The sequence below is a fragment of the Chaetura pelagica genome, unplaced genomic scaffold (assembly GCF_000747805.2).
Source record: "Chaetura pelagica isolate M959 unplaced genomic scaffold, ChaPel_1.0 scaffold244, whole genome shotgun sequence".
In the NCBI taxonomy this organism is placed as follows: domain Eukaryota; kingdom Metazoa; phylum Chordata; class Aves; order Apodiformes; family Apodidae; genus Chaetura; species Chaetura pelagica.
The window spans coordinates 1356010-1378848 of record NW_009953719.1 but is presented as its reverse complement, the minus strand read 5'-3'; the positions used below and the strand labels follow the sequence as shown (position 1 = coordinate 1378848).

Below are 22839 nucleotides of genomic sequence, written 5' to 3'. Positions count from 1 at the left end.
GAAGCTCCCGTCGCGGCCTGTCGTGTCCTCCCCACGCGGAGCGAGAAGGGAGGAGGCCGGGATGGTTGAGAACTCCCCGTCCCCGCTGCCGGAAAGGGCGATATACGGATTCGCGCTTTTTTTAGGATCGTGGTTTGGCTTCAGTAAGTATCCCGAGTCACGGACCCGCCGGGAAGCGTTTCTTTGCCCGCGGGGCGACTGTCGTGACGGGAAGACCCTACGAAAAGGCTCAGCGTTTAGTTGTGGCACCTGCTGTAAGAGTGCACGGCACAGGTGACCATTGTTTACCAGCCTTGCCAGTTAGAAAGGTCATAGGAGATCATCTAGTTCCCACCCCCTGCATGAGGACGGACACCGCCCACTAGACCAGGCCGGTCAAAGCCCCATTCAGCCTTTCATTGCCTTTTGTGATGTCTTCATGCTATGTCTTTAACCGTATGATGAGGCCTTTAATAGTATTAGTGGGTCAAAGTATTTAAAAATTCTGAGCATTTTCATTTCAGTAACGTTTTACTGGAATCATAAACACTGTAGAGAGTGACAGCGCAACCTTCCTCACCCAAATACTGAAATAAACAAGTTAATTAAGTCGATCTGGTCAATGGCAATGGAAGAGTATGAGGGTGATACCAGCATTTCTTTGCTGGTGTGACAGGTGCCTTAGCATTTCACCAGGGATCTCTTCCGTGCCCACTCAGGACCAAGAGCGGTCCTTGAGAGGATAAGAATTCTTTTTCATCACCACAAAAGGTGCTGCAAATGTACTGTAGTTAAATAATCCAGGATCCTACACTAAGCCCTTCTCACCATAGGAAGGAAGTAGAAATGTAAGTAAGTTGGCGTCTCTTCCTTTCACAGGAAGCCACTGCATTTTGTAACTTGTGCCACTAGTTACTAACCTGTTCCTTCCTAGTTGTTTTAAACCTTACTCTGAATTAGTAAGGGAGGAAGATTTCTCAGTATTGGTTTTATTTACATGAAAATGACTAATTTACCAGGAATCAGAAAGTATTTCCAGTAACTTTTTCTAATCAGTTCCATCCAAGCACTGCAGTTGTACCAACTTTTCTTGCCATCAGTGACTCACTGTGTGAACGTTTTCTGCTTGAAAATTTTCTGCATCCAGTGTCATTTGGCATCCTCATACTGGGGTTTTTTTTGTTCTGCTGTTCATCGTTGTCTACACAGGAAGTCAAAAACTAAATGTCAAAGCAAATATAGAAGATGTATCATGTAACCAGCTACAAAGCATTGTCCCCATATGGGGCAGGTTTTATGCCTGAGAGGAATATTCTACAATGCTTTGGCAGAGCTATTTTTGGTTTAAATCATGAAGTGAAATACCACCTCAGCATGTATCAGTAGGGAGGTATTGCTCGAAAATGTAGGAATATAAAACTGTATCAGTTGTACTATTATGACTTTTTAATTCTTTTGTGCAGTGTTGTATCTTATCTGGGCATATGTTCCTGAGACTTGGCTATTCTCATTGGGACTAACATATTGGCCTCAAAAGTAAGTTCAACTCCTTAGCCTGACTGTATATGAGTATAGAACACTTTTAATCATTTTCAAAGAACAAAACTTTAGTTTTAATAATGGTCTTTTATTTAATCCAGTTTTTCCTGATGATAAAGGACTGAAATCTTGTGAAACATAATTTTATATAGATAAATAGCTGAGGGAAATTTTTCATTGTGTAATGAAATAAATAGTATTTACATGTTTTATGATAATTTAACATTTTGTTTCCAGGAAGTTTGTTGATGAAAATACAGTAAACTTTAAACTGTCATTTGTAATTTGTATAAAAAAATAAAAACCTTTTGTAAGGAATCTTTTTGACAGTTTATTCCAAACTAACTACAGTGACTCTGCAGTCAGTAATCTATTTGGGAGGGCCCAGGGTCCATATTCAGAGGTGCTGTTTCTTTTTCTCATGGCTAAGTTTGTGCTGGGTACAGCCACTACATTAAAACTGCTGTATCATTAGGCATTTGATGTTATGATATGTAAATGTTAAGATCTTTTTCTTCAGGTACTGGGCGGTTGCTTTGCCAACATACCTACTAGTTGCTATAGGAATTGGTTATATATTACTTTTTGGTATTAACATGATGAGTACTGCTCCACTGAACTCCACACATAACATTACAGGTAATTTTACTGTTGTGGGTTTTTTTAAAGATTTTTATACTTAACTGATAAATTCTTTTTGTGTAAATGTATGTAGCCATACATAATATAAACAAAATCTTAAGCATTTAAATATTTTGATCCAGAAAAGAAGTTATTGGAAGTGCTGGAAGATAAAGATAGCCATGAGTGTGACTCTTACCTCTTTCCTATCTTACGGTAGTGGTTTCCAACTAGTAAAGTGTACTTTGTTAGTAAAACAGACAACATTAGAGAAATGGGTTAGGCATTTACATTTCTCCCAGGTGTGTACCTTGCATTACAAACTTTTGCAGTGTGTCATGGGAGGAAGGGCATGAGTGGCACTGGCAGATGTGGGAAGTCACGCAGAGCCAAGGTTGTGCAGTGGAAGATGCTGCAGTATTGAGACCTAATCAGACATGTTAGTGATTCCCTGTCTAAAAAAGCTGGTTTCCTCTCAACTTTTGCCTTTACTCCTTTATAGCCTTTACTCCTGCCAAGGAGACATATTCTAGATAGTCACAATGTTCTCCCAGCAGCTGTATCTTCTTTCACATGAGGAATTCCAACATTACTTGTAGGTGGCCATTTTTGTTAGAAAAAAATGCAGACTGTAAAATCTGGCAAGAAAATTACCTGCTGCTGAAGTTACATCATTTTAACAGTTAAAACTATGTACATAGTATTACATTACACTAAACTGCTAAGGAAAAAAAAATCAGTCAAGGCTGTAGTTGAAATGCATGAAACCACCACTTCTGTCAAGAACTGCCATTCATTCATGCCTGTGTCCCTGGCTACTTGTCCACACTCTCATGCCTCCCTCTCTTTGGTGTCAACACTGGAGTTTGGCTGTCTGGCAGGTGGGGTGGGTGACCTAATCTGTTTGAAAAAGAACTGTATTTGAAAATTTTCATTTTGAGAGGGAGCAGTTTCATAATTCTGTGGGAAGTGCACCTGTAAAAATGTTTATGCTGTTGTAGGAGTGGGTGCTGTGTAGTGATGGGAACAAGCAGCCAAGCTAGAGGGAGAGAGGACAGCATCTCAGTGGAAGTCCTAGTACAAAGTGTTCACACCACAAACTGATCCATTCACTGTGGGGTTTTTTTTGTTTGTTTGATTCTTTTTATTTTTGGTTAGTATGATTTCATGGCCACAGTGATTTTATCTGGAAGGTGGGGTTAATTTCTTCAAAGAGTTCTGCTAATATATGTTGATGTGAAGTGTTTCTGATGGCCATCTCATTATGCCTCAGCAAGCATCACTCACGGGAGCTAAATTTATATAGTGTTGTGTTATATAATATTTCTCAAAAGAAAAATCTGTAATAAGTGGAATATTCTCATTTTCTCTTGTAGATAACTATGCAAAAAAGCAGCAACAGAAGAAATTTCAAGAAGAAGCGATTCCAGCATTGAGGGATATTCCCATCAGTGAAGTAAACAGAATGTTTTTTCTTCCTGAAAAAGGAATCTGCAATAGCAGATAGGCATTACTAATTTCCATTTGAATAAAACATTAGTAGAAGTGTTGCATCAAAACTTCACCAAGCTATGAAAAAATGCTTTCTGTTAATAGAACAAAGCTACTTTTTTTTAAATTGTCTTTTCTGAATTTCTAACTAAATTTGTGCTAAGACATTTAGTCGAAAAGCCTTGTTTTAACTATTATGAATGTGCCTTACTGACCTTGGTCATTGGTATGAGAATTATGCCACATTAATTTATCTAACCATTCTTGAGTTAAAAATAGCATTCTATTGCTTGTAGATTTCTTCTTGTAATTTCACTCTCAGAGTGAAGGAAATAGCATTTGGATGTAGCTTAATTTTATTTCCCATTGAAGTCAGGGAGAGAAAATGAGTTCTGCAACTCAAATGGTTCAGGCCTCCCCCCCCTTTTTTTTTTTTTTTACAAAATAAGTTGATTTGAAGTGTTTACATTGTAAATAAACTGTTTTCATGTGTAAATAGTAATAAAATGTAGCTAATTTTTACTTAAGGTTAGCCATTTTTCTGTAGCTATATAATTTTTGTCATGGATAAAATTACATTGTGGTCCATTTTATTTTACACAATTCTTTACTCAGCAAACTGTGTTGTTTGTTTGTTTGTTTTTAAATTGGTGGCCTTATTAAATACCAAGATTCCTAGAAATAAAGAAGGTGGGTTGTAAAGATTTTCTGAAGCAAGTCTTGAAATGACATTTTTTAACCAGTCTTAAAAGTACTGAAAACGAGTTTCAAGGAAATTTTCTGAAAATACTGAAACCCACAGGTGTTGTAGTTTAGTTTTATAAGCACAGTTACTTGTTATGTTGGTGGTTCAGATGCTTTTTAAACAGTGAATTTTCTTTCATCTATGCATTCCTGATCAGAGACACAAATTAATTTCCTTTCTTCCAAGAGTCACAAACCCCATTATCTGCAGTAGTCTGAGTTACTTTGTTTATAAAGATCAGAGAATATAGCCTCATTATTGGTTTTTTTTCAGGTTTCTAGGCCAACCTCTGACTAGGAAAGAATATAGTTTAAAACATCACTATTTCATTAAAAGATAATAAGGAATTCTTGAAAATTAGTGTGAAGAATCTTATGCCAGTTCTTTAGAAATTGGTCAAAACATCTATGAGTTGCTGTGGGAAGTCTTACGACCCTGCTAATAATCAATGTGGTATGAAGATGAATTTTGTAATTCCCTGGTCCTCTAGACTTCAGTAGTTTGCTATTTTTTACACCTGCATTTCAAGGAAAAAAAAATAAATATAGGTAATATGGGAGAAAAACACTGTCGCGAGCTGACGCCAACACAGAGGCGAAAGGCTACCGGCTGTCATGATGCTTCCACGACTTCCCCCCCAGTCATAGAATCATAGAACTATTCAGTTTGGAAAAGACCCTTGGGATCACCGAGTCCAGCCATCATCCCTACTCTACAACGTTCTCCCCTAAATCATATCCACCAACACCACATCCAAACAACCCTTAAACACAGCCAGGGATGGTGACTCAACCACCTCCCTGGGCAGCGTATTCCAGTGTCCAACCACTCTTTCTGTGAATAATTTTTTTCCTAATGTCCAGTCTAAACCTCCCCTGTTGCAGCTTGAAGCCATTCCCTCTTGTTCTGTCACTAACTACCTGTGAGAAGAGACCAGCACTGACCTCTCTACAATGACCTTTCAGGTAGCTGTAGAGACTGATGAGGCCTCCCCTCAGCCTCCTCTTCCTCAGACTAAGCGTTCCCAGCTCCTTCAAGTGTTCTTCATAAGATTAATTCTCTAGGCCCTTCACCAGCTTCGCTGCCCTCCCCTGTACTTGCTCCAGCACTGTGAGATCTCTCTTGAATTGAGGTGCCCAAAACTGGACACGATACTCCCAGGTGTGGCCTCACCAGTGCTGAGTACAGGGGGACAATCACCTCTCTACTTCTGCTGATCACACTATTTCTAATACAAGCCAGGATGCCATTGGCTTTCTTGGCCACCTGGGCACACTGCTGGCTCGTATTCAGACGCTTGTCAATTAGAACCCCCAGGTCCTTTTCTGTCAGACACTTCCCAGCCACTCTTCCCCAAGCCAGGAGCGTTGCCTGGGGTTGTTGTGGCCCAAGTGCAGGACCCAGCACTTGGCCTTGTTGAAGCCCAGACCATTGACATTAGCCCAACGATCTGATCTATCCAAGTCTGTCTGTAGAGCCTCCCCATGCTCATGCAGACCAACACTCCCGCCTAGTTTGGTGTCATCTGCAAACTTGCTGATAATACACTCTATGTCCTTATTGAGATCATCAATAAAGATGTTAAAGAGAAATGGTCCCACTACTGAGCCCTGAGGAACACCACTTGGGACCGGTCCCAGCTGGATTTGACTCCATTGACCACCACTCTTTGGGCCTGGCTGTCCAGCCAGTGCTTGATCCAACAGGTCGTGTGCTCATCCAGGCCATGAGCACCCAACGTGGAGGGGTTGTTGAATAAGACCGAGGGTCACACGGGGCACTCACCTCTCACAGAGGAACAGCAGCTGTGCGACCGTATTTTAGGGTGGGGGTTAGAATACCGCCCTCACCACCCTCACAAATTGCTGCTGAGACCAATGTGTAGTTTATGAGTTAACCAGTTTATTAAGGTTAAACGCAAACTGAGAGGTAAGGTTTAGGGAAAATGTACAAATGGCAAATGCCTGCCAGGGATGTATCAGGGAAGTAACGTGTCCTTCAGGGAGGTAATGCAAAAAGTGCTGTGCCCTTAAGATGTTCTCTCCAAGAGAGGGTTGTGGATCAAAGGGGAGGGAGGGAAGGAGGAACGAGGGCAAGCCTGACAGCAGTCCTCCTTGACGAGGTCATGATGTGTGTGCAGGAATGGGGAGAGGAAGAAACAACTGTATGGAGTTGTTACCCTCCTGCGGTGAGGCGGCGGCGAGAGTTGGTGGCCCTTCCCAACAGGCAGCAGATGCTTCTCTCCTTGGCTGGCAGCTATGGCAGGGTCCCCAAGTCTGTGGTCTTGGGGTGGGGGCAGCCCCTCACAGCTTGGCAGGGGTTAGGTTTCCTCAGCAAGCAGCAGCAAAATGGGAGGGGGGGGCTCCAGCCTTGGCCCCAGTGGCTGCAGGAAGGACCACCAGAGTCCTGGTGCCAAGTTCCTCAGCAGGGCGAGTCTAAGGAGCAGCAGGGGGATGTCCCATGTAAGGGGTGTTCCATGCAGGAAGCGTCCGAGAAGGTCACCCCCTCACCTGCTGAGCTCGCCGCCTTTTATGCCCCCGTGACCCCCTGTCCCGTCAGTGTCACCACTGCAATACATGAACATACTGATGTCCAGAGACAAGTTGCATCCATGAGCCCCAAGTTAGGGTGGCAACTATTAGGGGCAATTCATAACTTGTTCTCCATCCTTCCTGTCTTGTAACACATCTTTTGTTCAGCTTTCATTTGTCCTTGAGCAGCAGGCCTGGTTTTCGTCCTTTAGCTGGAAATAACCAGCAGAAGGCCTTGGTTGACTTAAAAGGCAGAAAAAGAACCATTTTCCACAAATACCTTCTTAATGAAGGAAAAAATACTTTTCAAAATTTCACTCTGAAATAGTAGATTTTAGCTATATTGTTATTTGGGGGGCATTTTATAAGAATGAGTATTTGTACCTAGTGACCCCCTAAGACACTGAAGTATTGACTGTATTTTTTTTTTCTGTGTAATTTCTTCCTGTGTCCTATGTTCCTTTTGCTTTCACAGAAAGCAATTTCATTTTTAATTCTAAACTGACAATGAGTGAAGGCCAGTTTCTGGTATAATTTGATGTAAGGATTAATTTAGTCTGCTGTTAAGGATACCCAAATCCCTTCAGGATAAAGAAAAGCTACTGGAAAATGCCCTCAAGTCCTGAAAGCAAACAAATTAAAGGACTGTAAACCTTGGACAAAGATTGTATCAGTGATGAATCTGCCATGTAATTTAACTGCAGACCTCACAATTATGGGAAAACCAACAGAGGCATCTAAGTGAGCAGGCAAACTGGGGCCCTTTGTTTAAGTAAAACTTGCAGGCATGAAACTCAGTCTTTGCTTTTCTGTCACTACTGTGTAGTGGTGCTTCAAAGACACTGTAGTGACCTTTTCTTCAACTTGGGAGTAACATTTGACACTTCAGAAATTGCCTCTGTGATCAAAATAAAACCAGGTAACACAGTGTATGTGGACTAATAAATACATTGTAGGAAACTGCAGGTGTTTGGGGTCCATCATTCCACAGTCTTCCCTATGACTGTGATTAAGGAAATCACAAAGAAAAGAGATATTCTATTCTGCCTTTTTGTAAATATGTAACACATTTACAGCTATAGTTATTTAGTGGGATTTACATCTATTTAGCCTTAGATATTATCAGGAAAAAAACCTGAAATTATTGAACTGTGTTGATACTAGTGCTTTTCTTTACAAAACATACCTGTTCAAAGACTGGATATCAGGTATCCATTCTTCTCAGAGACTGAGGAAAAACTAAATAAATAAAGGCAAAAACTTAAATTTGCCCCCATTTTCACCTTTCTGACTTACTGATGGTGTATTGTTACACCTCAACCAGTAGTAGCCAGAAGAGTTAGACCAACTGCATTGTGTCTGCTGAAATAAACCAAGTTATGAAACTTCAGCTGCACTTTTTAATGCAACTTCTAGGTCTCTTCTACATTTATTATCATATTGGAGACTGAAGGTATTTTACACATCTTTCCATAAATACTATCTTGTAAGACAGGTTCCCTCCAAATGGTATTTGAATGAATGAATGTGTGTGTAAACGTGTAAAGAAAAAATAACAAAGATGCACTGTTCCAAATGAAATAGTTGCACGCCAAAGGAAACAACAGAGCTGTGGTTGCCAAATCTGCGTGAAGGTGTGTCCATCTTATCTGCAAAGGGAAGGGTAGTAGCAATGCAGATGATGGGTTTATGATGCTGAAGTTGAAAAGTAATGTAAGAGAAAGTGGTAATAGAGTAATGGAAATTATTAACAAGGGAAGCAATCTTGGATTTTAGTCTTTTGCATTGCACTGTACTGGGTGCCATAAGCTTGGAGGCTTCAGTGCAGGTACAGAGTGTATGCATATCCAGTAGAAGACCTAAATTCTTTTTGTATTCACCTAATTTCATTTTTATTGTAAACATTAATAGAATTTTTACAAAAGTTAATATTTCTAAAATATTCTTAAATGTTTAAGTACATAAATTAAAAAAATAAATTTTATTGTACTTTGGCAAAATAAACTTTGCCATTTCAGTTGAAATCCACAGGGAGCTATAGCAAAAGTGATAAATGCTCAGGTGTAAGGTCCAAAGGTATAAAGCATGTGGAGTAAAATCTGCAAGTGCATATCAGTAAAAAGCACAATTTTGTGTGCATTTATGTTTGCTCTTCTGAGAGATAGGATGACTGGAATAAAAAAAGGAAGGAAAAATGAAACATGGCATCTCTAGGTTTTTTTCAGTCTGCAGGTGAGGAAGTGATGCTCTTGCAGGAAGCAATGCTGAGTGAAAAAACTTGTCTCAGGAGCAAGTAAATGAAGTTATCTTTTTCCTTGAGATACACAGGTGTATTTTTGTTATGGAATGCTGTCAGCTTGATTTTGTGATCTTTAAAATAACCGACACTGGTGACTGGGAGGTAGGATAGGCTAAAAGATGAGTAGTAAATTATATTACTCTAGATTTTTTTTATGGCAAAATTTCAGATATCACCAGGCGCAAGCGAAGATCCTCTCATGTAAATCAGAAAGCTGTAATATTAAATGTTTTCTTGCAGGCAGCATTTCTGTAAAGTTAAAAATTGGCCTGAATCGGGAGGGCTCATAATGCCCTCAATGCAAGTAGTGTGCCTGAAGCTTTTCTGAGAGCAGGAGCAGGGAAAATGTATGTTTTCTTTCCATAGAGTAGATCTAGTTCTGGTACTCTAGTTGTTCACTAGTACACATCTGTTCTTGGTGGTCTATAAACATTAAAAAGAAACATTAAAATATCGAATTGCTGGGCTGCAAAGCTGGTGAAGGGTCTGGAGCACAAGTCTTAGGAGATTCAGTGTAATAAGAGGGGTAAGATGCTATGAGATCTTTGCCCTAATGTAGTGTTTCTTTCATACTTAATTCACATTCATGCTGAAGCTCCCACCTACAGGTACAATAAGAAACTTACCTCTAAAGATCTTTTGAAAAAGGCTTTTTGAATACTGAATTTCTTTAGCAGGAAATCTCTATGGATTTCAGTTTTATTTGTGCGTGTAAATGACAAAGTATTTCTGACTTACAAACAGAATACTTAAATGATTTTGTGTAAATGTATTTTTTCCATAATGCACAGGCACTTGAGTCTGGGTGGCTTAACTGTTTAATGCAAAGTTCTGCTTGCTGCTGTAGTGTTATGACTTCCAGTAAGCTCTAAAGCAACTGAGATTTATAGGTCTTTTTGTATGTCCTTCTCTATTTGTGAACTGAACTGTATTCTGAGGAGAAACTTGTGCAAGTATTTAGTCTTGTTCTGCCAGTTTCCTTACTAAGATACTGCCAAAGTAAATGTTGTTGGTATTCTGTGCAGTTTATGTATCAACTTGGTTCTCGACCTTCTGCTAAAAGCAGCTGATAGATTAAACCAATCTGGAAATCATTATGATATGGAGTGAAAATAAACAGTAAATGTTTCAGTGAATTGGATTGATTTTGTCTCTAGAGCTCATAAAACCATGATTGTGAGGATTGTGTTATCTCAGTTGTCCTCCTACTGTTTATCATCTCAGTGTAAATGTAGCTTAGAAAAAAAAATAGTAGTTCCCATGGTAGTTCTTTTTCTCTTAATCCAAATTATTACTGCACCATATTTAGAAAGAACCCTTAACACTTTGATGTTATGCACAGATATGCTTCCCTTGGATATACATATCTTTCAGAAGCTTGTTATGAAAGAGCTTAGAAGTAGAATTCAAGACTCTTTTATGAGCATACTTTAATTTTGATTTTTCACATGAGAATATTCAGTAGAAATATAAAATTGTAGATGTTGTGTAGATACCTCTCCAGCATTCACAGGCCAGTGGAACAGTTTACTGCTTTCTCATCAGGGCAGGAGCAGGAGTATGTGGTGACCTCTTCTCTCTGGTAACCAACAACAGAACTCGAGGGAATGGTAGGAAGATGTGCAGAGGGAGGTTTAGGTTGGACATTAGGAAGAGATTCTTCACCCAGGGGGTGGTGGAGCACTGGAATAGGCTCCCCAGGGAAGCAGAAATGGCACTGAGCCTGACAATATTCAAGAACACCCTCAGGGGCATGGTGTGAACTTTGAGGTTGTCCTGTTCTGGGGCAAGAGTTGGACCTGGTGATCCAGGCTGTCTGAGGAGGTGGTTGAGCCACTATCCCTGGAGGCATTCAAAAAGACAGGTATGGTACCAGGGGACAGGGTTTAGTGGTGGACATGGCAGAGTTAGGGTAGTGGTTGGACTCTATGATCTTGAAGGTCTTTTCTAACCAGAGCGATGCTGTGATTAACTTGTCTCTTACTGTCATAGTTTTAGACAATGGAAATAGAAAGGTGGCATTTGCTGTAAATGTTACAAGTTGTTGAACAATCAAGGGAAATTCTGTGGAACACAGATCCTGAGCCAACAATCTAATCTGTAAAATGTTATTTCTAGCCTTGTCTTTGAAGCAGTAAACTTGCAATAAACTCATTATTTGAGGATGCTTTGTTATGGTTTCCTGTAAATGATGAGTAATTCTGAGGTTACTGAAAAATTAGCAAGGACATATCACAGATGATGTAACAAACGAGAACTGAAAACTGAAAGTTAACTGCAGTTAAATAACAGAGATGCTATATTAGTTCACTTTTCATCTTCTCTTAATTATTAACAAACTGGGAATGGAACAAAATGCATATTTTATTTAAGTGTGCAAATAAGGGCATGTTGACATTGTAACATGAAAAGAAGGCCAGTTATTTGGAAAAAAAAAAAAAAAAAAGCTGACTTGCTGGAAAAAGGGTAATATAATTTTGGCTTTCTCTAATGACTGTAGTTAAATATTATCAAGCAGGTAAATAGTGCAGTATTATTACTTTAATTTGAAAACTGAATTTTCAAGGGGAAATGAAACTGAATGTGTAGTAGAGACTGAGAAATTGAATCAGTTTATGCCAATACCATGTTGTCAGACTTCAGCAGGTTTTCAGAATTATTTCTTCTGATATTTCTAATAGCCTATGTAAGACTTGTCAGCCTTTAGCCAATAGTATTTTTCTAACAAGTGTCTGTTCTACTGTCTTAAAGAACACACTTCTCTCAAGATACTTTTTCCTGTCTCAGAGGTGTGGATTTGTAGCAGCAATTGTTTATGTCATTAGATCTACATCTGATGTGTCCAGGTTTTGTGAACATTCAAATGGCTGTTTTATGGAAGACCAAAGATAAACATAGCTAATATCCTGCCTCCAACTCTGGCTAATAGTGCTTGCTGTAATAGTAAGAACATAAATTAAGGCAAGAAGCTGGTAATGTTTTCCCAGTCTGCAAGAATGTGAAACTTCTGAGCCAGATGTTTTGTCTTTGTATTTTTCTTAGGAAAATCTTTAATTTAATAGGTAAACTCTTATTTTCAACAACATCACAGTGTAATCACAAGTTGGGTTAAACACATCCTTTTGTTTTAAAATTGCTGCTCACTATTTTCATTTGATGTTCAATCATTCTCCACCATCTGCAAGCCACTGAAGACATTGAAGACTACATTTATATACTCAGTCATCTCTTCCAGGCTTTGTTGTTTGTGTAATCAATACAAATTATCATCCTTTTCTCTTTTATTGCATCCATGTCAAATATGAATATGATTTTCTTGGATGTACCAGTTTATGGCTCAAATTCTGAGTAGCCAATCTACCTTTATTCAGTGGCCACTTGTCTGGCATTTCCAAACCTCCAGCATTTGTCTAAAACCATCTGTTCTTTCTGCCTAGGAATATTTTTAATGGAGCTACTATCCCACTTGGTTTTCTATAGGTCAGGAAATTCTGGACAAATTAAAAATGTTCAGACTCTGCCTGGACATGTGTGCTGGTTTGAGCCAGGATAGAACCAATTTTCTTTTAGTAATTTTACTTTTTGTTTTACCTTTTTTACAGGAAACTTGTAATAAGATGCCCCATCCAGTATTGATATGGTAGTTCTGCTGATATGTATGGCCACTTACTTCACTGAATCTGTTTTCTCCTGTTAGTTGTTTTGCTAGTTACCCCAGTAACAACTAGTACTGACCAAAACTTCTTTGTCAACACTTCAGTAGACTTCTCCAACCAAAAATTGACATAGAACCATTCAATGCTCTGGCATTCGGCTGGTGCTTGTCCAGGAGGCTTTTTCACAGATGGCAGTGAGCCACTCGCCACTAGAGGCTCCTGAGCTGAGACAAAGGACAAGGAGGGCTCTTCACCGATTAAGGTCCCAAGCGAAACAGACTCACCTTGGGTAAAAAATAATAATTTAATTCCACACTAACCAAACACACCCAGGACACAGACACACACACAGCAGGGCTTGTATATGTTACCCCACCCCTCCCTTCTTCCCGGGCCCCAATCCCTTGGTTCCCGGTTTCTCTCCCTCCTTCCCCCCAGCGGCACAGGGGGACAGGGGATGGGGTTTAGAGTCACTTCACAGGCTGGGGGGTCCTGCTGCTCCTTCCTCCTCAGGAAGAAGGATTCCTTACAGTCCTGCCCTGCTTCCCCACGGGGTCCCTCCCATGGGAGAGAGTCCTCCAGGAACCTCTCCTTCCTGAGTCCTTCCCACCAGGTCCGGAGCTGCTCCAGCCTGGGCTTCCCACAGAGTCACGGGGGCTTCGAGAACAAGCTCCCCTGGCCCGGGGTCTTCCACAGCTGTTCAGTCAGAGTCCACAGGCAGCAAATCCAAGTTCACCCCTCCTGGCACCTTCAAGGAATGTCCCACCACGTTCCTCCATGAGTGCAGGGGCACAGCTGCCATCTCGCCATGGGCTGCAGGGAAACTTCTGCTTGGGCACCTTCTGCCCCTTCTTCCTCACCAACCACCAGCCCTGCTCTCCTTCCCCAGCACTGCTCTTATCCCTCAAGTGCTCCTCTGCTCGGGTGTTATCTCTGTTCTTTCATGTGTTAATGGCAGAGGTGCATCTGTTGTCCCTCTAATGGCTCCTTGGCTGGGTTTGGGGCAGGGGAAGCTTCTCAGCTTCTTACCTGAGCCACCCATGGGGCCCTTCCCCCACTACCAAAAAACCCACCAAACCAAAACAGCACAGAAATCTTGTGAGAGAAGTGAAAGACATTTAAAATGTCTGTATTTTGGTTCCATGTTCTGGGAAGTGAAGATGTGGAGATGATGAATGAGTGAAATGTAAAAGCTGAATTTTCATTTGTCACACCAGGGTTTACAATTTCAAGTAGTTCTTGTAATTCCTCATATTATAGGATGTTTTCTCCTTGTGTAAATTTAATTAATACATCTGCTTTTTAGTTTGTAAATGGAGGGGTTTTTTTTTAATCCTCCATTCTTACATGCTCATTCATTTGGAATTCTAATTTGCTAGACTCAGAATTTACAACTATCGCTTTGTTTGACAGTATGTTGGACTAAGAGGAAGATCTGACACACACTTTAAGTGGCTCTTAAAACTGTCTGACCTTATCTACACCATCACTCCTAGTGTGGAAAAGTCCAAGAATCTTGGATTCCGCCTTTGCTTTGTCTCTGGAGAAACTAGGGCAGTTTTGATTAGAGATAAGGTACATGAGGCATAATAATTCTGAAACGTAGTGGGGCCAAATAGTAATCCTTGAGCTAATTAAAAATGGTGGCATAGCAAGCCAAATACTGACAAACACTCTCAGCATACTCAATTTATGCAAAGAAAAGATTAAGCAGAACACATTATACCAATTCTCTGGATGAAATAAACTGTACTTAAAAAGCAGTCTTTGCTAGTGAGATAACACTGCTGGAATGAATGTCTGTGTAGTATATAACGTAAAGATGCTTATGAAAACTAGTAACTGAAGTCTTCCTGAACATCAGTTTAAAAGAAATACCAAGTAGTAAGATAAACATCCAAATCCCACTAGATGGGAATCAACAGTAGGTCAGTTATATTAAAATCATAGATTTTAATAAATAATTCAGTGCACAAAGCCATAGAAATAAGATTTTAATATTGTTCTGAAGACAAAAACAAAGGTTTCACAGAATGCATATTTTAATGTATCATTAAACCATAGTTTTTAATCAATCCTGACTATTTTCTTACTGACAATAAAGCACTTTTCAGACTAGAGGGGGGAAATTTGATAATAGAGTAACACAACCCTAGAAAATACCACAGCTGTAATTTATAATTTGTATACTGGAATATCTCTTGAAATGGATTAAGTCGATTTGTTATATGCAGCATTTGTATCAGAATAAACATGCCGTATGATATGAGGAAGCAATAGTATCTTAAGTTTTAAAAAATTCCTTACTTGAATTCTTACAAATACTGTGCTTCAAAGCCTTTAGGTTCTTTTAGGGATGTACATTGTGTTATTTTGCCCCATAATGAATCTAATTTTCATTTTATCAGGACTGCAATGTAAAAAAACAGCGAACACCTAAGTATAGTGCTATTAATGTTCTTGATCTGTGTTACTTAAACCAACTAAATTCAAAACATTATAATCTTTTGTTCAGCTTCATGGTTTTATTTGAGTGTCTCTCAAGACACAAAAGGACTTCCTCCTAGTTCCAGTTGCATTGACTCATTCTTCTTGGTAAGGTAGTTACAAAGAATTTTATTTTGAGCTCTGATGGGTTTTTTTGTTCATTCAGATATTTGTGACAGTTCCTTTTTTACCTCTTGATTTTATTTTAATTTTTTTGTTTTGTCAAGACTGACCACAGTTTGTTATTAAGCTGAACCATTTTCTTCATCTTCCTCAGAGTCGTCGTCGTCATTGTAGAAGTGAATTGTAGCTTGTACTGGAAAACTCGCCAGAACCTTCTCTCCGATGTTACTAAGAAACTCTTGGGATTTAGACTTGGGCAAATAAAGTCTAATGAGAGAAAATATTTGAAGACAAAAAGTAAAAATATGAGACACTTCCCCAGCTAAGCTACTTTGAATTTTAAAGCCTATTTTTATCTTTCTTTGGCGAGAGACAAATCCTAGGGATCCTGGCCTTCAAAAGTAAAAATTTCTACCTAAAAGGTACTGGTGATTTTAAGTTACCTCAGTTGCTTTGCGCATATTGTGTGTTGGATTTACCTAAGGTCCCACCCTGATAAAGTGCTGCCAGGGCAATGATACATGCTTGAGATGGTTTGGTTTTTAGTACAGTTCAGAATGGAAGTGTCCCATGGAAGTGGGAAAGTTTGAGGAATATTCTGGGATTCTGGAATTCAGATTAAGTCACCAGGTTAAGATTGGGGTGGGTTGCCTATTGCACAGAGGCTGATCTCAGTGGGCTTTGTGTCCCTGGGTGGAGGTGTACACCAAGAGAGATTTATTTCAAAATTCACATTGGTTTGTATTGAAATAGTAAATGTCTTAATTTACATTTCAGGTTTTCACCAGCTTTCCTACTAAAGCAAAATGTAAGTGGTCTGTATAAATATGTGTGTGGTTTTGTGTGCGTAGCTATGGACATCTCTTCCTCTTGGTTCCACTTGGGCCAGTTTTCAATTAATTTTGACAGTAATAAAGGTCACACAGAATTTAAACTTCTACAACTTTTATAAAAAACAGTGCTTATAAAAAAAGAAATACATTCAATTAATTTTCCTCCTCTAAATGCAAGTAAAAATCAGGAGTTTCTGCATCATTAAGCCTTAAAGAAGCCAAATATTGGTGAAAATTCTTATAAATTCCCCAAGCATAAGAAAAGCTTTACCCAGAGTTCAGATTTTATTCCAGAGCAGTTTTAAACAAGCTCAACAGAGCTCTAACAAGTCACATTCCATAAGTAGCTCTTCACATTAATTATTTGGGCTTTGTGGGCTTGTACCTATGTTAATAAATGTGAATAGAAATTAGATGAGGCAGAAGAACATTATTTCTTTTAAGATTACTTTTTTCTTACTTACGTTATTAGCATAGTGTTTCAGGTTCTGTTCAGTCTGGGCATTTTTCCTCGTGGAGGGATAAAAATCTATGGAGTTTGGTGAGTAGTTAAACTGTATTACCAAAAGGAGATACTCCAGAGAAAAACTTATTCTGAGAAGCAATATATCTTGTCTCGAAAGGTGTCACTTTTCCTGTATCAAGTGATACGATTTGACTCACCTCACTGGATGCTGAAACCCCAAGGCTCCTTTTGATCTAAAATGTATTAGTTGACTGTCCAGCTCTGACTGTAAAAAGACATATTTATTATGTTTACATGGAACCTCCTATGCTCCAGTTTGCACCCATTGCCCCTTGTCCTATCACTGGACATCACTGAAAAAAGCCTGACTCCATCCTCCTGACACTCACCATTAACATATTTGTAAACATGGATGAGGTCACCCCTCAGTCTCCTTTTCTCCAAGCTAAAGAGACCCAGCTCCCTCAGCCTTTCCTCATCAGGGAGATGTTCCACTCCCTTCATCATCTTTGTGGCTCTGCACTGGACTCTTTCAAGCAGTTCCCTGTCCTTGACCTGAGAGGCCCAGAATTGGACACAATATTCCAGATGAAGCCTCACCAAGGCAGAATAGAGGGGAGGAGAACCTCCCTCGACCTAATAACCACACCCTTTCTAATACACCCCAGGATGCCATTGGCCTTCTTGGCCACAAGGGCACATTGCTGGCTCATGGTCATCCTCCTGTCTACCAGGACCCCCAGGTCTCTTTCTCCTACCCTGCTTTCCAGCAGGTCAGCCCCCAACCTGTACTGGTACCTGGGGTTGTTCTTCCCCAGATGCAAGACTCTACACTTGCCCTTGTTGAATTTCATCAAGTTTCTCCCTGCCCAATCCTCCAGCCTGTCCAGGTCTTGTGGAATGGCAGCACAGCCTTCTGGTGTGTCAGCCACTCCTCCCAGTTTAGTGTCATCAGCAAACTTGCTGAGGGCACACTCTGTTCCCTCATCCAGGTCACTGATGAAAATATTGAATAGTACCGGTCCCAGTACTGACCCCTGAGGGACTCCACTAGTCACAGACCTCCAACTAGATTCTGTCCCATTGACCACAACTCTCTGACTTCTTCCTTTCAACCAGTTCTTGATCCACCTCACTACCTGATCATCAAGACCACACTTCCTCAGTTTATCTATGAGGATGCTGTGAGAGACAGTGTCAAATGCTTTACTGAAATAAAGATAAACCACATCTACCACCCTACCATCATATTGTTAATTTTGCTCAAGTTCTTATAGTATATAGAGACTGGTAAGCTAATAACACCAACAAAAGGAAATTCAGTGATTGGAAGAAAGCAGGATTTTCAATCAGTTTAAAGGATTGGGACGTTAGAGTTTTATAAAATACCTTTTTAATTACACTAATCAGTATTTTGTAGGTAGAATGTTCAAGTCATCAAGCTTAATTTGTGATCAAAGATCATACAAGCATGTTAAGAGTCCAAACAGTAAAATCAAGAGATACCTGGCATTGCATATTTCTATGCAAACAGCAATAAAAAAGCAAGCATTTTTGATACAAGAGAGGAGGTAGTAAAAATATATTTTAAATGTCAAATTTAAATTTAGGTCAGAATAAATTCCTTCAAACTAAGGTCACAATAAAAATTAATAATAATTTGCAAATATTAAACCTTACTAAATCATATTATGATTATAAACATGGAATGTAGACCTGAAAACATGTCCCAAAGTCACTAAGCCCTGTCACTTCATTTTGTAGGCATGGATTCTTTTCCATACTTTGAAACAAGAAGACTTTTTTTTTCCCTTCCTTTTGCTATAAACTTGATGTTGCATAAAATAGGAAGATTTAGCATAGCTACACTAGAAGTTCTAGTGAAAAAAATCTAGAAACCGTCAGCTCTGCTACAAATAAATATGACTTTTGCTACTGTCAGAGCAATTAATCTGACTTTCTGAGGAAAGAGGCTTTAGCATGGATATTCTGATGGGCCTCAAAAAGCCCTTGGGCTACAGAATGAGCAAGAGGTCCTATAGAATTCTCTCTGTACCTTTTACGTTGTCCAGTTTCACTCATACCCACCTATTTGTCTTATAGCCAAAATTATTTGTTTTCAGGCTGTTTGAGTTTTGTTGATTTTTTAAAAAATTATTATTATTATTTATTTAATCAGGAGACTCATTTACTTTGTTTCCACAGTACCTAGTAAGATGGACTCCTGATCTGGCTGAACATTGTAGATGTTACCATATTACTTACGTTAAATAACATATGTTATTTTTTTTTTCTTTCATATTTACATTAAAATAATCCCTTTAATCTTTATTGATCTGTATTTTCTACTGTCTTCTCTTTGGAATACATATTATTTTTAAATAAGTACATCTGTAATAATACAGATTGACTAAATGCACATTATATGCTTTTTATTTTCAGACTATAATACAGCATTTCTGGATTCTGATGGAATTAAAATAATTGCAAAATATAACTCAGTTGTTTGTATACAGAAAAAAATAATAAATCAGTGTTAATTTCTATTATGTTGTAGATATTGCAGTAGTAACCTTAAATTACTTCTCATGGCTTTTCTTGGAGCACAAGTAACAATATATTTTAATTAAGGTAGCAGAAAAAGTGTTACTTTTTAGATAAACAAAAGTGTTATTATGTGTAGTAGGTAACTATAGGGTATGTTGTAACACATGTTCTTGGCAATAGAGGAAATTTTTTATATATATATAATTTTTAGCAGTAATTCTTAGTGCATTGCTCTGCATCTTTCCATTTCTCATGTTAGATTCTTATATGTATATTCCTAAACATTTTTTATTATACAGAGGACACTGAAACTTGTATTTGCTTCACTCTCCAGTGTTTGGAGTGTCTGCCAATCTGCAAAGCATTTGCATTTGTATGAATACATTGCAGAAAATAAAAGTAGGCAGTATGCAACTAACTACCAAAAGTATTGTGCTCAACCTATCTTTGATGGCCTTCTGCTAGAAGCCTCAGTAACTTTGGTGAAGAAGATACCTCTTGCCTTCCACAGCTGTGTGATGTAGATGTGCCTGAGTGAGCACCAATTCCCACCTATGCACCATAAAAAGTAACCAAGCATCTTTCCTCAGTTGTTGCAGTCCTGTTAACAAGCATGTGAAAGGGCTCCTACAGGCCTCCTTAGGTTCTATGCCACAGAGGAATCTAGGATGCTGAAGCAGTGTGGATGGGCCATAAGGTACGGATGAGAAGGGTCTGAGAAGCTCCTGCCAGGAAGGAGAAATGTTAAAAAACGGAAACCAGTTGTTCCAGGTGTATGTGGCTTGAAACAATGCCAGGCATTAGCATTAGTTTGGAAAACTTCATATAATACTTAGTTTCTTGAAATCATCACTGTAAGCTCGTACTTGAGTGAGAGTAATGCTCCTCTCAACATTAGCAAATTTATAGGCGCCTCGAAAAATCTTGGAACACTGGCTGGGATAGGCATTCTTCCACAGGCCTTCCCACGGTGTCTGCTGCAAGGATTGTGGCATTGCACTGACAGGTCTGTATAGCTACAATCTCCATCTTCAGCAGACAAAAAATTCAAGGTTAAAAAGTGTTGCAAGTGTTAGAATACACTAGAAATTGTGTCTTTAAAGACTTGCTCTGTGGAAGAGCTGTCATTTTAACCTGATGAGACTTGGGTGAAAAGCTGAAGATATAATTGTGGATCTGACGCTCCAAAAACTTTTGCAGGTGCTGAAAACTAAGCATGAGAGCAGCACCAATTCAATACATTTTTTAAAGTCTGCGGCTTTGGGATCTGTGTTGAATATGTTTCAATCTCTCTTGTTCTTCCAGCCTAACAAATCTTCCTACAGAAGTAAGTGTAACTAATAATCTTTGCCTTGCAAAGGCATTTGATAGTAACAGCTATCTTAAAATCCAATTTTCTGCTGATTTCCTAGCTGGCTTAGCTGTAGCAAAATAATGCTAATCAATAAAACTGTGCACCTGAAAGTATGTTTTTAAAAATTTCATCTTAAAGTCACTGTCACTCAAACTCCCCCTATATACAGAGTATCACATATGGACTAGACCTGGAAATTTCAAACTGAAGACATTTTTATTTTTGTAATTAAGCAAATAAAAACTGGTGTTAAAATAAGGATAGTTTTACACCAAGTAGTGCTTTCTATTGTTCTTTAGGAACTGATAATGATTCTATATCTGATACATAATCAAAGAAACTCTTAACTGTTGTCATGTACAGAACACTGTAATTTGAACTGTGTTTTCTGCCACTGAAGAAATGCTTGAAAGAACAAATGAGTAGATGACCAAGCCTCACTTGCTATTTTCAAATAGTTTCAAATTCTGCAGCTGTTTTCTATAAGGATTATTTTCTCCAGAATTTATTCTCACCATTTGTTGATTCTCTGACATCTCACCATCTCTTACTGTGACCAGCCAGGGCCTCCACAGAGCAGGGCTGCTGAAAGATTAAGATAGAACAGCGCTCCCACAGTTAATTCTTTGTGGTAATATCTGCACAGTACAGCTTCTTTTGTTAGGTTCTGCTGGCATCTTCTGTAATAACATGATTTATTTTTTTTTCTTTCCAACATATTTTGATTTGGTAAATGTGATTTCTAAGGCAATATCAATCTGTCTTGTCTACTAACTGGTTAAGCAACCTAGACAATGGCTCGCACATTTTTAACTAAGGTCTCATTTCTCTTTAAGTTTTCACAACTCAAAGTGACCGCATTTAACTCCAAAAGACGATGTAATTAATACTGAAATATTTTTATTTATGCAGCACCAGTACAAAATAAAAACTAACCCTCTCTGACAGTATGTCTAAATACAGACTCTATGTTATCATTGTGTGGCTGGTTATTTATTGAGTCAGCAGCTCCAGCATTTAACTGACATGGTCAATCTGATCTAATAAGCTTAAGAGAGCATACACTGTGGTCCTTTCAGATATAAAAGGTAAATAAACTAAGGGAAAAAAAAAACCAGTTACAGCAACCTAATTTTAATTTCCTTCTATGTATAGGTAAGTTTGGAAATATTTGACTGAAAACAATAAAATATTGGCAAAAAGAAATAAAATACCTGTTCCAACTGAGACATTTTCAGAAACACATTTTGCCCTTTACTTCCAAAGTTGGAAGTTGTTTTCTGTTGTCTGTTCAGTGCCGAAATCCTGGCATTCGGATGCTACTTACAGCCCGAGTTTTGCAAGGAAAGCTGCCGAAGAGTGTCTCCCTGTGCCTGCCTTACCTCTCCGGGCGCTCCCTGGGCTGGGGCCGGGCGCCCCGGGAGCGGTGACAGATGAGCCCCGCTGCAGCCTGGAGCGGGAGACCTGCAGCTGCACCCTCCATAGCACTGGATGCTCTACAGCCTGTGACAGGCTGGGCGCCTGCCTGGGCCTTTCGGCCCCTCCTTTCTCTGAACTCCCGAGGAATACTTACCTAAAACAAACACGGCCTCAGGTAAAAGGAGAGAAACCTCGTTAATGAGATTTATTTTTTTTTTACTCCCCCAAACAGTTCAGAGATAGGGCTCTGAGACGGGCAGGCTGGCCTGGAGGGAGCACTGCTAGGGAAACCGAGGCTTTTTGTTAGCAAATCACATGGGAAATAATAATTCATGCCCTTTATCTTTCTGCTGCTGTTCTACAAAATCCATATTTGCTCTATACGAAATATATGATGTAAATACTCTTTTTGCATGTCTTGTGAAAATGATCAACATCCTATCCTCACAAATAACTATAGGTAGATTAGAAGAGAATTTTAAATTTAAAATAATTTTTAAATGACTGAAGTCTTTTCCAGGTCCCAACTTTAAAAGAGGAAAAGATACCAAAAACTAGTGAAGGTGAGAGGATATGAAGTGAGGCCTAAGCAACTTCCTCAGGCCTACAGGGATGTTTAATTTGATTGCTATTTCATGAATAGTGAAGCCTGTGCCAAGAAATATTACTTCGGCAATCAAAGAACAAGGGTTATGAAATGCTTCAGCTTTGAATAATTTTTTATTTCAAAGTATATGCTTTAAACCTGC

The 22839-nt window shown here is 39.1% G+C and overlaps 2 protein-coding genes across 2 annotated transcripts; one reads left to right on the top strand and one right to left on the bottom strand.

Annotated features, from left to right (window-relative positions):
- The first annotated feature begins 61 nt into the window (after positions 1–61).
- Positions 62–3646, top strand: PIGP (phosphatidylinositol glycan anchor biosynthesis, class P). The gene is made up of 4 exons (XM_010000418.1): positions 62–143; positions 1443–1515; positions 2039–2157; positions 3516–3646. Exons 1-4 carry the CDS (start codon positions 62–64, stop codon positions 3644–3646), a joined length of 405 nt encoding a protein of 134 aa, XP_009998720.1.
- An 11947-nt stretch (positions 3647–15593) lies between these two features.
- RIPPLY3 (ripply transcriptional repressor 3) lies at positions 15594–22154 on the bottom strand. The gene is made up of 4 exons (XM_010000435.1): positions 22054–22154; positions 21187–21256; positions 16968–17035; positions 15594–15738 (listed from the first exon to the last, which is right to left on the bottom strand). Exons 1-4 carry the CDS (start codon positions 22152–22154, stop codon positions 15594–15596), a joined length of 384 nt encoding a protein of 127 aa, XP_009998737.1.
- Between the last annotated feature and the right edge of the window lie 685 nt (positions 22155–22839).

Coding starts and splice junctions, on each gene's coding strand:
- PIGP (XM_010000418.1), top strand. CDS start 62: ATGGTTGAGAACTCCCCGTCCCCGCTGCCGGAAAGGGCGATATACGGA. Junction 1,516..2,038: donor CTAACATATTGGCCTCAAAA/GTAAGTTCAACT, acceptor CTTTTTCTTCAG/GTACTGGGCGGTTGCTTTGC. Junction 2,158..3,515: donor CTCCACACATAACATTACAG/GTAATTTTACTG, acceptor TTTCTCTTGTAG/ATAACTATGCAAAAAAGCAG.
- RIPPLY3 (XM_010000435.1), bottom strand. CDS start 22,154: ATGGAGGGTGCAGCTGCAGGTCTCCCGCTCCAGGCTGCAGCGGGGCTC. Junction 17,036..21,186: donor TGTCAGAGAATCAACAAATG/GTGAGAATAAAT, acceptor GTCTTTTTACAG/TCAGAGCTGGACAGTCAACT. Junction 15,739..16,967: donor GGGTTTCAGCATCCAGTGAG/GTGAGTCAAATC, acceptor TTCTCTCATTAG/ACTTTATTTGCCCAAGTCTA.